We start from the raw sequence: 16,366 nt of genomic DNA, 5'->3' as shown, positions 1-16,366 counted from the left end.
GTTCTGTGTGGCACTGAAGACTGTAAAATTTCTATTACACCATGGAATCTCCTAAAATACATCTATGTTTTTCACTAAGTCAATGAAAATTCTGAAAAGCTAAAAATTTTATTTCTAATCATTAAATGTTTTAAAATTAGTATCATATATTCAAATATTTACTGGGTACTTATTTACCCCAAATTCCCTAAAAATAATCACCAATGCTAATAAACTATTACTGAAATCATCAGGAAAAATATATTTAAATTATTTCAAGGATTTATCACTGTTGTTAGAAATTTACCATGATTTATTATTTCTCATACCTATAATATTTGATTTGATGAGCCTTCTGGAAAGGTAATGGATTTTTATATAAAAGAGGAATTTTCTCATTGCTCAAAACAGAAATGCTTTATTGAAAAATGCTTTGTCAAAATCTTCTGTGAATTGTAATTTTCAAAACAGAAATAATTTCATTTTTCATAACTACTAAAGAGTAAACTGAATTTATAGGAAGAATTATTCTTCTGTCAATAATATAAATACAATTTGTAGAACTTGGAACAAATTACTTCTTCATGATCTATTGCTACTATTAAATTCTAACTAAATTGTAGCTTACATGATTAAATAAAAAATTAATAAGACTGTAAGTACCAATTTGATGTAGACCAACAATGCTAACAGAGGTTAAAATTGTAATGGATCAAAAGTGTACACCAGGCTATTAGTATTAAAAAAAAATAAACTATAATTATGACTCATCCTTTATTTTAACTGCAGACCACTCTCGATTCGAAAAGAGGCTCCTATACCCAGTAAACCTCAGGACTACTGTGGGACTAGAATACTGGCAATTAATGATAATAGTATGTTAATGGTGTAAACTTTTCACTGAGTTAACAACCTATGGAAATCATCCACTTCACATTTTAAAAACTAATTTAAAATTCCATTTATATTCATGAAAATAAAACTGCAGCAAATTTTGAAAGGAACAAGCCACTAATGACATGATTCCATTAAGTCTTTCCTTTAGGAGTTGCACTTTAAGTGCATTCTATTTCTCGTACCGTATTTCCCTTTGTCTTCTACTAAAAAAAAAATAAAATAAACATTTATATTAATTATAAGATGTCTGAACAATTTCTTTATCTAGGCACAAGCATCTCAAAAGCTGATAAGCAAAAAGTGAAAATAGATTTGCCTCAACTTTCATCTATAGATGGAGTACATTGCTAACCAAATAGGCAAACTAACTTCCTCCCACCAAAAAGAAAGTCAGATTGACATGATAACAAGCTTTGCATTCTCAGAGAAAATGATTTAAACATTCATGAACCAATGTTTTTCTCACCTTTTCCATTTGCTTTGAGGAAAGCAAGTCCTAATGATCTCTATACTTTCCTTCTTTTCATTTGGCAAATTTGGCATTCTTTGGCAAGCTCACTTGGCTTAGCTGCCAATTATGGAACTGCCTGTGACCTGTATCTTCTAAGCATAGATGGTTTCAAAAGTCCATGTCTATTTATATAACAACTTAATTTACCTCTTAAGAATGACAATGAATTTAGGAAACCAAAAACATTAGATTTTTCCATTTCCTACCTCTTCTACACATCAGTCCTCTTTCATTTAAACCATGTGTCCAAGAATTTCAAACAGAGTTTCAGTTTCTTCCTAATCACTTATCATGATCACTCCCAGACAAGTAGATTTAATAATCCACCCATATATACTGACATTTTGAACCACATCATAGACTCTCTCTTCTCTTTCCAATTCCCCAACTTGTCACTGTCTCCTTCTTGCACAATAAGAAAAATACAAAAGAAAAACACTTAATCCTGTAATAACTTGCCCTACTCTTCTATTCTCAAACTTCTTGTGTTTACTATACTCATTTTACTTCCTCATCTCACATTTTTTTATATTTTATTTTTTCTAACTTTATTGACAAATATAATTGCATATATTTAAAGTGTACATGTCACATTTATTTCTTACTCGACTACAGAAATTTCTCTAGCAGGTGACCACTGACCACCAGATTGCTAGAGCAAATGAATACTTTTTAACACATACTTTTTACTGGATATATCTACAGCAATACTACTAAAGATAATGTCCTCCTTTCTGAAATTCTCTATTTTAATTAACTTTTTTCCTAGTTTAAAAACAACAATCACTACTTTTAACTCTACTTTTTCTAAGGTACCAATCGCTGTGCCAGGTGCTCACGTATTAGCTCAGTGTTTTCAGTACTAGCTACCCATGAGGTGAACCTAGCTTTTTAAATAAATAAATTAGATTAGAAAATATCCAAATGTATTAAATGTAGTAAAGTTAAGTATGATTCTGGGAAACTGAAGTAAACTGAATTTATATTCACAATATAAAAAGTGTGTGCGTATATTCACAATATAAAAAGTAGGTCTTATTTTAGGTCACATCCAAAAAGTTTAAAAGACATAATGTCTTATTTAATCCCCAAAACCCGCTAGGTCTATATAATATTTAACACTTTTTAATAAAGAAACAGGTATACACAGAAGTTATGTAATTTGTCTAAAATTAAACTGCTAGTATGACAGTCAATAAAAGCTTCTATTTTATCTCCTGAACTCCAAATATCCAATTATGTCTATGTATTTCTATAGGAATGTCTAAAAGCATCTCAACCTCAGCATTTGCAAAAGCAAATATCCAATTATGTCTATGTATTTCTATAGGAATGTCTAAAAGCATCTCAACCTCAGCATTTGCAAAAGCTGTACTCAGCTTCCATACATCTTCTAATTTTCTCATCTGCCAAGGTTTTGTTTTTCTACATCCAAGCAGCAATCTTCATATCTTAGCTAAATCCACTCTTCACCACATCATTACCATAACTCTCAGTCATGTCTTCATCATTTGTCTCCTGGATAACTAGAATGGTACCCTCCCAATACTTGTCATTATATCCCCTCCAAACCTCCAATTCACTCTCTATATTACTAGAAGTAACCTCTTCAAAATAAAAATCTAATTATTTAAGGCAAACACTCTTAACCCTAAAGTAAAACTTTTATGCTCTGAATGCCATATGTAATTTTCTAGACTGGATTTCTGTGTGTGTCTAGGCAACACTTTAAAAAATAGAACCTAGCTAATATTTAAAGGACTATCATTAAAATTATGAAATGGCTAAAAGACTCAGATCAAAAGTTCTTTACTTACTGTTAAAGTTATTTCAAAGATATTAAGTTAAGTTTATCTAAACAGACTACAGAACAATCATAAATGTCTTTCACATAAGAACTGCAGGTTGTGCAGCCAATAAATAGTGTCATTTTCTTAAATACACACACTACATCTTTGTCTTGAAACTAATGAAATGCTTTATTATTTGTGCCTTCAGAGTTGAATTGACCAGAATTCATCAAATGGTAGGTATCACTACTGTTTCTAAGTCTGTTTAAAACACAATAAACTTTAATTTGCACTGGTTTCTAACTAAAAATGCAATGCTTTTCAATGTTTATATCAGATTGAGATATGTCTATTGTGAATCGTCATATAATCTGTAGAGTCTGTGCTATGACAACAAGTCTGAGCCTTTATATCTACATAACAAACTCAGATTTGTTGCTGCCTCTGCAAAGTCAGGTGGAAAGGATTTCTAGCTAGCTATTCACTAGGATGGGATCGAAGCTGTCATAATATGCTTTATAATACTGTTTTAAATCAAATCATTTAAAGAAAAATGAAGCTGAATTATTTCTTTTTAAAAAATATTAGTGTTCTTCATACACAGATACCTAATGTAGAAAATAAAACATAATTTTTAAAAGTGCTACATGTTTCATTACTTTTTTGTGAGCAAGATTAAGTGTAATAGTTTTGATATGATGTTTGTGTTGTTGATTCTTTCCTTTGCTTCTCAATTAAAACAAAAGAGAACTACTGGTTCAAAAGAAACTCATTTCTTTTCTCTACATGACTGCTGGGATGATCCCAGTCAAACCTGAATCAACAACTATGATTAATTCTTTGGCTTGAAAAAAACATAGGTTGTTTTACCCATAAATACATATTTGAAAGTAAAGAAATATTTTAAAGGGATGCATGAGACAAAATATTTTATAAAATTTTCAATTATAATTTCCGCTTGACCTAAATTGATAGTGACAGATAATGCTCTAAGGCGAAGCTATGATGGTAATATACAAAATAATAAAATGAACAAAAGAGGCAGAACCATTATGAAGAATGCTCACTGGGGTTGTATAGAAAGACTTCTTTCAAAACATCTTCAAAATATTGTACTGCAATTCCTAACAGAATCCATAGTATGTTTTGGTATTAATAGATAGCTGGATGGCTGAATGGCCAGCTGGTTAAGAACTAGAACAAAACTAGAACTCTCTCTTCACATATCGCCACCATTCTTCATCCCAAGCCTCAGAAATGTTCCCAGGATTCCATCTGAATGTAAGCTTTATTTTTGGTTTACAAATTAAAAATCAAGATCACCATGTGTGAAATAATATGTGTGAAAAAAACTATGCCTGTAAAAAAAAAAAACTATTAAATGCTATGCAAAAGTATGATATTTTCTCTATATACTTTGATAACCATAATTTGAGTACTAAGAACATTCGGTTGCTTCTTAAGTAAATTCATACTATAATCATCACATCATATCACTTTTAGAAAATACTTATGAAACTATTTCCTCAAATTTCTCTTTTAAAAAAAATTGGCACATTTTCTCTCTATTGAAACAGGGTCTTGTTTCTCTTTTTCCCAGTTATGGCTTAGGATAAAAACATATGTGGACTCATTTCTAACATAAGATGTTTCCCTTATTCTCTTCTCAAAGGAAGTTACCATAAATGGAGTGCTGGGGATGATATAATTTGATGTTTTCTTATTCAGTTTTATACAATTAGAACTAAAATAATTGTTAATAAATGTAATAAATGTGTCCTCAGATATCTATATTTATATAATAAAATTGAATCTTAAGAATAAAATTTTCTAATGCCATTGGCTCTGTTAACTGCTATGTACAATAATATTGTTTGTTCATTCCAAACACATAACAAACATATAACGTTGTTTTGTTTGGTTGTAGTACTTTATAAATAGTTTTACTTTACCATTTACCAAACCTCTTTTTTTGAGTTATTCAAACTAACTTCTGCCAAGAAAACTAGGAATTTGGTGATAGCGCTTCTTTCAGGAGAAAAACAACCCCTTTCCTCAGAAAATTAAAAATGTTTATCTTGGCACTAAAACCTTGTATTGAGCCTTCTGGAAAGTATTTTAAATTGTTGTTTTTAACCTAGACTTTGTGACTGAAACAGGAAAAGGCTCTGTAGCTCTGCACCAAAATACGTATTTATAGGGTTGATTTTCTTTCTACACCAAAAATACTAGGTTATGGTAGCAGTTTTCAAAGAACCATGCTAAAAATTGAGCATTATCACTATATTCAATACACAGTGTTTTTTAAACCTCAAAAACTTCTGATGACTAAGAAATGCTAAATGTTGATCAAATATGCTGTCTTTAAGTGCCTTATTGAGAAGGACTGTTTCATTTAACTGCCTGTTCTGTTAGGAATTTTCACAAAAAGATTTATTTGATATTGTACATTCTTCCTGTGTATATCAACAAAAGACATGTTTCTAAGTAGTTATCTTTTTTACATTGGTATGCTTTATCTCTTCAGACTAGACAGAACATAAAGATAAACCATGTAAGCTTTTTGCAATACTTTCTAATAAGGTGTCTGAATACAATTATGAAGTTTTTGGAAACCGATAAAATGAAGTAGTCATTGTTCTTAACTCCTCTACCCTACCCCGAAATTATTAAAATATAAGAGACCACAGACATTGTAGAGTGAGTGTGTATGAAGCTATATATTAAAATGGCAGGTCAAACAATTTCACAAAGAGCACCAGAGAGCTGTAATGATTTTTCAGTCACTAATAACTGACATAAAATACAACACATCCCATTATCAATTCTTTGCAGATCAAGTCCTCCCTACCTTGAAACTATCCATTTTTTCCCCCTTCTAACAACCTGGCTTTCTCTTTACAAGAATTATAGCAACATCATCATTTTATATTTGCATATAACACATTTGATAAAGTCAAAATAAGTTAAAATTATATCAGTATGCTTATCAAGTATTTATTTAAAATGTTCTGACAGAAAATTAGTTGTTCAAAAATTCTGGTATGGTTGAATTATTTAGGTTAAAAAAGATAAATATATCTACCAAATATATCTTATTAAAATCCATTACTGCCTTTGTCAATTAAGTATAAATTTTAATTTTAAAGGTCTGGTCCTTCCTGCTGATTGAATTCTGCCTATATTCAGAAATATCAAGAAAGAGTCTATTCAAATGAGTGCAATAAGAAGGAAATAAATGGGAATTACTGGTTATCACTGAAAATGAATACTATGAAGATCAGACTCTTCCCAAATAATAATACTATTTCTATACTACTGTGATTTTTTAACAATAACAGACATCCTTTTTATTGGCACTGAAATCTTGAGCCATCCTAACACTCCCTCACATTCTTCAGAGTCTTCATGTCAATGAAAAATAGAACTCAGACATTATGGACTAATTTAATATTTTACAATTATTTATTATTAAATATGATTAATGTACTAGGTTACCTTCACAGAAGGCTTATATTAAACTCTACAGTCACTTTTTCTCATTTGAATTTGAAATGTCAATTGTTTTATAAGAAGAGCGAAGAATAACTAAAATCAGGCCCATGAAAAACACCTATCAGGATTCAAGGGCTATTAATTTATATATTCAGCTTTCCAAATAAACCTATAAGTAAAATGTGAAAAAACAAATCTCTTTTACCTCTCTCTATTTACTGAGGAGGAATCATTTACCTCTCATCTCTTTAGAAAAAGAAGAACAAAACAAAACTCATGCCACTTGTAGGGGATAATTATTTGGGGAACATTTTAGTTACATGCTTGATAAAAAATTACAAAGAAACACTATTTTTTTCTATTAAAATAAATAGGTATAACAGAACATACCTGAAAAAGAACATGTACATGGCAGCTGTGATGCAGAACAAAAGGACCTATAACAAGGAGAAAATACATTATTTGCAAAAAAAAACTCTGAGATCATCATTGATATGTCTTATAAAACCAAAATATCTACTATTAAATCTTGTACCTGAAACAATTTAAAGATGTGCAAAAGTAGTCATACATCTATCACATTCTCTACCTTTCAAATAAACCATATTAAGACAATAATGACTATACACACAGATATACAGAGAGAAATAAAATTATATACATTATAAAATATGTACACAAATTACAATATGTATATGTGTATAAAGACTGGGTAGAAGGATAACAGAATTCAAAAAAGAACCGGTTTTTAAAAACCGGTTTTTATCTCTAAGAATGCCATAAAAAAGAATGAAATCTTGCCATTTGCGACAAGAATGGACCTATTACGCTATGCGAAATAAGTCAGAGAAAGACAAATAGCATATGATTTTATTTATATGTAGAATCTAAAAAAAAATAAAAATGAACAAACAAAAAAAAATGAACAAACAAAACAGAAACAAACTCATAGATACAGAGAACTGAGGGTTGCCAAATGGGAGGGGATCTGGGGGTTTGGGTAAAAAAGGTGAAGGGACTAAGAAGTACAAATTGGCAGTTATAGTCACAGGGATGTAAAGTACAGCATAGGGAATATAGTAATAATATTGTAATAACTATGTATGGTGTCAGGTGGGTAAGACTTATAGGGGTGATCACTTTGTAAGTTATATAAATGTCTAATCAGTATGTTCTACACTTGAAACTAATATAATATTGTATGTCAAGTGTAATTGAAAAATTTTTTTAAAAGAATGCCTGAAGAACGTTAACAACAAAGACAATGGCCTTTATATAATGAAATCAGCAAATAAATCATAATGCTTATTACTATTAAGATGACCAGATTTTATTGTTAACCAATTACAATCAATAAGAAAAGCTCCTAAAAATATAATCATCCTTTGTGGGATATAAACTATTAAAAAATTCATCTATCTGTCACTACATATTTGACCCCCTTAACTATGGGAGGTGAACACACAATGTAAATATATATATGCCTTACTGTTAAAGTGTACAGCTGAAACTTATTGGATTTTGTTAACCAATGTCACCATAAAAATAAACAAAAACAATCAAATAAATAAGAAAAAGGAGGAATGGATGTCAAGTTTTCAATAAAAACAAATGTTCACTTAAAAAATTCCTCTAAAAGTAGGCATCAGAACACACAGTAAATCTAGTTTAAAGAAGCTCCCCTCAAATACACCATACTAAATACAACATACTAAGATGTACATGGAAAGAATCCAGTACCCACGTCATGACTAAAAGCTTAGTTCACCAACAAAGTTTTTCTCTTTACTCTCCATGTTTCTTTCACTTGGATTGTTTCTACCATTATATATTCAAGTTTACTTGGACCGATCTAGTTCATTCATTTCAATTTGATCTTTATTAATACCTTTTTTCTGTTCACTTTGGATTTAATTTGGTTTTGTTTTCCTAGTTTCTTTGAGGTAGAAATGTAGGTCACTGATTTAAGATTTTTTTTCTTTTTTGATTTTGAGATGTATAATGCTATAAATTTCCCAAGATCTGCTGTACATGTATCCTACTAATTTTGGTAAGTTGGGTATGCACTTTTGTTCCATTCAAAATACTTTCTAATTTTGCTTTTGCTTACTTCTATGATCCATGATTTAGAAGTGTGTTATTTAGTTTCCAAATATCTGAGGATTTTCAGAAATTGTTCTGTTGTTACTAACTTCTTATTTTATTCTATTATGGTCAAAAAAATACTTTCTTTATATGACTTGATTATTTCTAAATTTATCAAAACTTAGTTTACATCTCAGAATATGTTCTATGTTTGATGAATATTTCATACGCATTTTAAAAGAACGGGCATTCTACTGTTGCTGGGCAGAAGGATCTATAAGTGTTAGTTATGTCAAGTGGTTGACATTGTTGGTTCAAATCTTCTATAATCTTATTGATTTTTCTGTTCACTTGTTCAGTCAGCTATTGAGACAAGGTGTCAAAATATCCTGCCGTAATTGTGGAATTCTCACCACAATCTCTCCTTGCAGTTTTATCCATTTTTCCTTGGTGAATTTTGAAGCTCTCTTATTAGGGATATAAACACTTTGAATTCTGTCTACTTTATCATGATAAATTACCTTCTTTACCTCTGATAATACTCTTTGCTCTGAAATATGTATTATCTGATCACATAACTCTAGCTTTCGTCTGATTATTGTTAGTTTTTTCATTCTTTTACTTTTAACTGATTGGGTCTTTATATTTGAAGTTCATTCCTTACAGGCATATCATTGTTTCTTGCTTTCTATCCTATCTGAAACAATCTCCACTCCTTCAGGGGCATGTTTAAATTGTTTACACTGAATGTGATTATTGGTAATTCAGAATTCAACCTATCATCTTGCTATTTATTTTTCTATTTTCTTTTATTTGTTTCCATTTTCCTTCTTTCTGCCTTTTTTGGACTAAGTATTTTTTTTTTTTGACTCTCGTTTCTTTCCTTTGTTAGATTATATTAGTGTTTATTTTAGGGTTTATAGTATATATCTTTACATTGATACAGCCTCCATTCAAGTGATATTATACCACTTAATATAGAAACTTGCAACAGTATATTTCCATTTTTCCCTTCATGATCTTTGTGCAATTGTTGCCACCCATTGTACCTTTATCTATATTATAAAACCACTATATTTTAATCATTTTTCAATGCCTAACATCAAGAACCTTGAAACCATTGTTTCATATGTTTGCTCACATTTTAGTTGTTTCTATTTGGAAGGGTAAAGATTATCCTGATTTTCCTTGTAACTGTTATTAGGTCATGGCCAGAAGCCAAGTGTGATTATTTAAATTTAAAAATCTATGTGTAAAAAGATTTCACTTTTGTTTTGAAAGTTGCTTTCGCTGGATATAGATTTCTAGGTTGACGGATCATTTTATTTCAGTAGTTTGCTCCATGAACATCACTACAATATCTTCTTACAATTTGATTATAATGTGCTTTGGAGTAGTCTTCTTCATGTTTCTTATACTAGGGGTTCATTAAGTTTCTTGGATCTGTGGATTTACAGTCTTCATCAAATTTGAAAGTTTTTCAATTATTATTACATCAAATTTTTTCTTCCCCCTGTTCTTCTTTAGGAACTCCATTTAATGCATAGCAGGTCACCTTAAGTTGTCCCACAACTCACAAATGTTCTCTTTATTTTGTAAAAAAATTCCCTTTACTCTGTGTTTCATTTTGGATCATTTCCACTGTGATGTCTTCAAGTTTACTAATATTGTGTTCTGTAATACAGAATGTCATTAATGCCATCCAGTAAATTTTCTATCTTACATATTGTAATTACCATTTCCAGGAATTTGGTTTGGATTTTTTCCCTGTTTTACATGTTTCTAACTTTTTGAAACTACAGAATTCAGTTATAATAACTCTTTTTAATGTTCTTGCCTACTAACAGCTTTGCGAATTTGGGTTTGGTATTGACTGATTTATCTCCACATTATGGATCAAATTTTCTTGTTTCTTATTGCATGCCTTTTAATTTTGATTGTATAGTAGACAATGTGAATTTTACCTTGGTGGGTGCTAGATACTCTTGTATTCCCATAAATTTTCTTGAGTTTTATTCTGGGACACAGTTATTGGAAACAGTTTAATTCTTTAAGGACTTGGTTTTAAGATATTTTAGGAGGGAGAAGAGTAGTGCTCAATTTAGTGCTAATTATCCCTCATTACCGAGAACTTTATTCAGTGCAAAATGGATCTTGAGATGTTCCAGTGTGGCTGGTAGGGAATCTATTCCTGCTGCTATTTCAGTGCCAAGCACTCAATTAAGGACCTCTAATCCTTTCAGGTAGTACTTTCCTTGGCCTGTGGTCTTTTCTTCACTTACATGTTCATCCTAATCAGTAATCAGCTGAGTACTTTCCTCTAGTCTCTAGTCTTCTGTGAACTCTATCCAGCATGGTCTACTCTCACTCTCCACTCTATTACCTCAACTCAAAAAGTCCTCTAGACTTCAAACGCCTCCTCTTTAATCCATTGCTTAGAAACTCTCTCAAGGCATAGCTAGTATAATCATAGGTCTCATTTCATTTGTTTCCAAATTCTCAAGGATATTTGCCTTTCTGTACCTAATGTCTAGAATCTTATTAAAATCATTGTTTCAGATGTTTTGCTGATGTTTTGATTATCCAACGTTTTGATTGTTTCAATTGGAAGCATAAGGATTACCCTGATTACCCCATAACTGTTAGGTCATGGGCAGAGCAGAGTGTGGTTATTTAACTTTAAATTAATTTAAATTAAATAATATCAAAATTCAGTTCTCATTCACACTAATTAGATCATGTAATCAATAAGCTACATGTGGTAGTAGGTACTATAATGGACAGAACAGAGAAATAGAACATCTCCATAATTACAAAAAGTTCTATTAGACCTGTTTGGCTAGGAAATGACATTTTCACTGTACATTGTGGTAATGTTATAGCACTTAACATATTCTAACTTTGGCTGTAAAGTATACATCTGCACACATCTATTTTTATACTCTACACTTTTATGTCTAAATTAACATAAAATTAATAATCATATCACTTAATTTACTCATTTGTGGAAACAATACCATCTATTACATATATTGTAAGGATTAAATGAGATAACATACATAAAGCCTAAGAGAGTGACTAGTACATCACAGATGCTCAATAACTGATAACAAGAAATAATTTCTCTGTGATTCCCTTCCAGTTCAGAACCATTGCATAATATACTTAAACAGGATAAGTAATTTTGAAATTGCTATTTTCACTTCAGTTTTTAACATTTTCTTAAAAATCAAAAAGTAATGTAGGGCCTGCTACAACATGGTGGAGCCTCAAAACATTATTTAAGTGAAAGAAACCAGTTACAAATGACCACATGCTGTATAATAATATGATTTATATGAAATTCTAGAATAGACAAAGCTGTTTACAGAAAGTAGAATAATAAATGTCTGGAGCTAAGGGAGTAGGAATGATAGGAAATGTTTGCTATTGGTACAAGGTTTCTTCTGGGGGCAATAAAGTTTCTAAAATTAGATTGTATGGATAGGTGGACACCTCTGCAGATACACTAAAAATGCATGGAATTGACAATTCAAACTGGTAAATTTTAGAGCATATAAATTATATCTCAAAATGCTATTAAAGCTGATTTTCTTACAAAGTCACACATGTACACAATAAACACTAAAATTAAATTGAATAACAAAAATACAATGAAAAGAAAGTATCCTTCTATTCCAGATTTCTGTTATCCTATCTATGTATACTTTTGTGTGTATAAATACATATTAAATAAAAACATTGTTTTATACTTTTTGGATTTAACACATACACACATACACAAACACACACACATAGAAACCATTTTTACTTTTTGAAACGGAATATACTTATATGAAAACCTAGAAATAATGTCATTATTAATTATTTGTACTAATGATATGGGTGGTTAAACAAAAGTAATTATGTAAAGGAAATCTCATAATGCATTATGCCAAAAAAATTTTAAGCCAAGAGTGTAAAGAAAGTATAACAAATAAAGTTCACTCAACTAGAAAATACAGTTTTCTCTGGAATGACTTTTCAGGAAGTGACAGATTTACAATACATGGCTTCTTCGTTATAGAACTTAAAAAACTTTCAGGAAAAAAACTGTACTATTGCTGTCATTACTATGTCATGTAGAATTATATGAAAACTATTCTTTCTCAAGGATCTAACAAAGAAACAATATCACAATATTGAAATACTTTAAAATCCTAAAAATAATCAGAAATATGACAAATGTAAATATAGCCCTATGTGAGTATAGCCTGGTAAAGAAAGCTGTTTTTACCATTTAAGTCTTAAAATGGTTAAAACATTATCTTGAAGAAATTTTAAAGTCTTCTAGAAAGAAACTTAAACAGATGGTGCATTTAACTACTTCCTACCACAGAACTCTTCTGCTTTACTTTAACATAATTAAATGTTCTTTATCCATGATCACAGTGCCTTTAACCACTCCTTAAGTATGTCCAAAGACAATAATGCTTTTTGCTGTCTGACCTTCATTACTCATCAAGTCCATTTCCTTCCATATCCAGTAAGCCCTCTTTCTTTCATTACTCAAATAAATACTGAAATCTCATCCCTGTTTTCTGGAAAAGAGGCAATAAATTTCCCCTTGCCCCATGAACATGTCATTCATATTTTAGCATGTATCCACCCACCAATTCACAAAAATTGATTTGGTGTCTATGTGTTTCTAATACTTTGCAACTCAGCAAGTCAAAGAGAGAAAGATACAAAGGTAAGCTCCAGGCTACCTGGAGCCCACACGATCTTTGAGTGAAATAGAACGGATAAGGAACTATAAGTTCTCATCATCATTTATGTATTTATTCAGTACTTGCTATACTACCAGCATATCAGGGATATAGAACTATGTAATACTTGATTCCTGTTGCCCTTATGAGGTCAGTCTGGTGGAAATGCAGGTGTATTAACAAATCATTCCAATACCAGTATTAGGACAGAATATTTACACTTCAAACTACAAAAGGTAATCACCAATAATATAATAATATAATCTCATTATATTATTTTCTTAATTATTAAGTATATTTAGGCAATACTTTCTGGGGTGTCCGTATACTTTTATTTTCTATCAGAACTTAGACCATAAAGTTCCAAAGGGCAGACTCTTTACCTATCTCTATACATAGATTCTTGATATATTATATAAGGCTTTTGAAAATGATGTTAATTTCTATTTATAGCAACCATCTTTCAAAACAACTAAATAGTACTCCCATTCATACACTTTTAAACTTTTCTTAAAACACAGATCATTGCATATCCTCTTGGGGAAATCACTCTTATTGGATGAATAAGTATTATTACAAATTGCAATGTATATATTTTGACTTTGACGCACAATATAGTAGTATCATAATATTGATTCGCTTCAGCTAACACATAATTTAAGCAGCACTATTCTCAAGTTAAATAGCTATATATTGCTTTATAACTTTAAAAACTCCTTATACGATTCAATTCTCACATAATATACAGTCCATCTTTTTAATCTGTCCCTTTGTTTCAGATTAGCAGTTATATTTGTTGATTATTTTTTAAGTTTCCTTTCCTTGACAAAACAAATATAGGAAAAGGACAAAAAACTTTATGGGGAACTTAGGGCCATATATGCCAGACTAGAATTAAGAAAGGAATCTTGGGTCTCCAAATTTATGTCTATAAACTTGATCAAATTAGTTCCTTTAAGTCTTAACTTTTTCATCTTTAAAAGAAATTAGATTGCTCTGTAGGATCCTTCTGAACCACAAAATTCTAAGAATCTATAGTCATTTTTTTCCAGTATACAACCAAATTATTTCAAAGCAAAATGTCACTAACATATAAAGAGACAAATCTCAGAATATATGTATGTAATAAGCAGGTGAAAGTATTTATCTGACTGAACTGAATGTAACTGAGGGAAATTACATTAAATATGCCAAAAACTTGGGCCTAGTCTCTTCCTTGCACTGCTCATCATTCTTGATTTATACTTCAAGGTAAGCAAACAGAGTCTGACAAGATATTAACCTTGAAATTTTCCAGTTATAGAAACAGCTATGTTAGATAAGAGGCTGGGAATTACAGACTATATGATATCCTGTCCTTTTATGGTAAGTAGATAAGCTGCTTTTTGTCTATTTTGTCTGCTATTAAAACACACATGCACACACACACACACACGCACACAACAATCTAAAGTATGTAACTATTGAAAATTTCAATACGTAATAACTAATACAATCCAAAAGTTGCATTCCTTAATACAACAAAATTGTAATTCTGCTGGCATATTTTTTTAAAAAAATAAACAGCTTTAAAACAACTCATTATTAAAAAGTTTACAGATAAAGAATTATATTTGGAGAAATTCAGTCTTTATTAAAAACTTAAAAATCAAGATGCAAATTCATTTACAAACAAAATACCCATTGAAAGTATATTCTCAGAACTGGGACTAAAAAATCAATTAGACATTATCATCACCCAGCACTTCATTCACATCTCTACTTTATCAGGTAAAGGAAATGCAGTTTTTTGGAAGTGAAAGTTGTTAATGACATTTAAAAATTATCAAGACAGTCAGCTATTTCTTTTCTTCCCCACCTATTTCTCCATGGTCAATTAACTGATAATTAACAGTCATTAAAAATGCAACTCAAAATAAATAGGAAAAGAAATAAATATAAAAAGAAAGAGAAAAGAGCCAAAAGAAACTACAAAATTTAAAGATAGAAAGTTAGCAAAGGTAAATCAAGAAAATAAAAAAGGAGCAGAGAACATAGAGAAATAGGAAAGTAGAGAAATAAAATAGATAATAAACTACTATTGATTAACAGTACCAAGCACTGTATAAGATATTTTGTAAATATTATTTCTAAACCTAACAATAGCTCTTCAAGATAGGTTTTTATCACTCCCACTTTAAAGATAACGCAAAGATAGACTCAGAAGATAAGTTACTCACCTAAAATCACAAAATATTTAAGTGGCTGAATTAAGACTCAAAGCTAGGACTATCTGATCTCAATTTGAGGTTTTCAATTTTATCCTTCTGCCTCTAGAAAATATTTTATTCTTATTAATGTTAATTTAGTGGCTACTGTACTTCCAAAGTAGGAATAATCCCCACAATGTCCAACTTTTTTAATCAATATCTGTCATTTTTTAAAAAAGAGGGGGGAGTAAGGGGAAAATTCTTTCAAAGTTCAGTATTACAATAATTAAAATAACAGTGTTAACAACAACATCAATTACTGGTGTTACTAAATGCTCCTCTGTGTCACATGCTGTATTAAGTTCTTGACATACTTCACTTTACACAATCCTCAAAAGAGCCCTACGTAGGGACTATTACACTAATTTCAGAGAAAAGGTTTAGAGAAATAGTTAGGCTCAGTCCCTAACTATCTATGAGACAGCCAGTTTGGGGAAGCAGATGTGATTCCAAAACCCAAGCAAGCTATCATGGATTTCAAAGATTTCTTTAAAAACTCCCATTAAATAATTACAGCTTTTATAAATTTTATTCAACTTAATTATAAAACATCTCTTATTTTCAGGCACAGCAGATAAAAAAGTAAGTTAGGATATAGTCTCTGTGTCAACA

The 16,366-nt window shown here is 30.4% G+C and overlaps 1 protein-coding gene and 1 long non-coding RNA gene across 8 annotated transcripts in view; both read right to left on the bottom strand.

Moving 5' to 3' along the window:
- Positions 1-16,366, bottom strand: part of TMEM135 (transmembrane protein 135) — a 256,996-nt gene that overhangs the window by 70,188 nt on the left and 170,442 nt on the right. For all 7 annotated transcript variants that reach the window (XM_039848281.1, XM_039848280.1, XM_039848279.1 and 4 more), the window contains one exon: positions 7,063-7,109. In XM_039848281.1, the coding sequence (XP_039704215.1) occupies positions 7,063-7,109 (47 nt within the window). The remainder of the gene's footprint in view (positions 1-7,062; positions 7,110-16,366) is intronic.
- Positions 1,819-7,054, bottom strand: LOC120590464 (uncharacterized). Its single transcript, XR_005649727.1, has 2 exons — positions 2,740-7,054; positions 1,819-2,667 (listed from the first exon to the last, which is right to left on the bottom strand). It is a non-coding gene; the product is annotated as an uncharacterized LOC120590464 (long non-coding RNA).

This window comes from Pteropus medius, unplaced genomic scaffold, assembly GCF_902729225.1.
Source record: "Pteropus medius unplaced genomic scaffold, Ma_sr-lr_union100, whole genome shotgun sequence".
Taxonomy (NCBI): Eukaryota; Metazoa; Chordata; class Mammalia; order Chiroptera; family Pteropodidae; genus Pteropus; species Pteropus medius.
The sequence above is the reverse complement of the archived record's forward strand: the minus strand, read 5'-3'. Positions and strand labels throughout refer to the sequence as shown.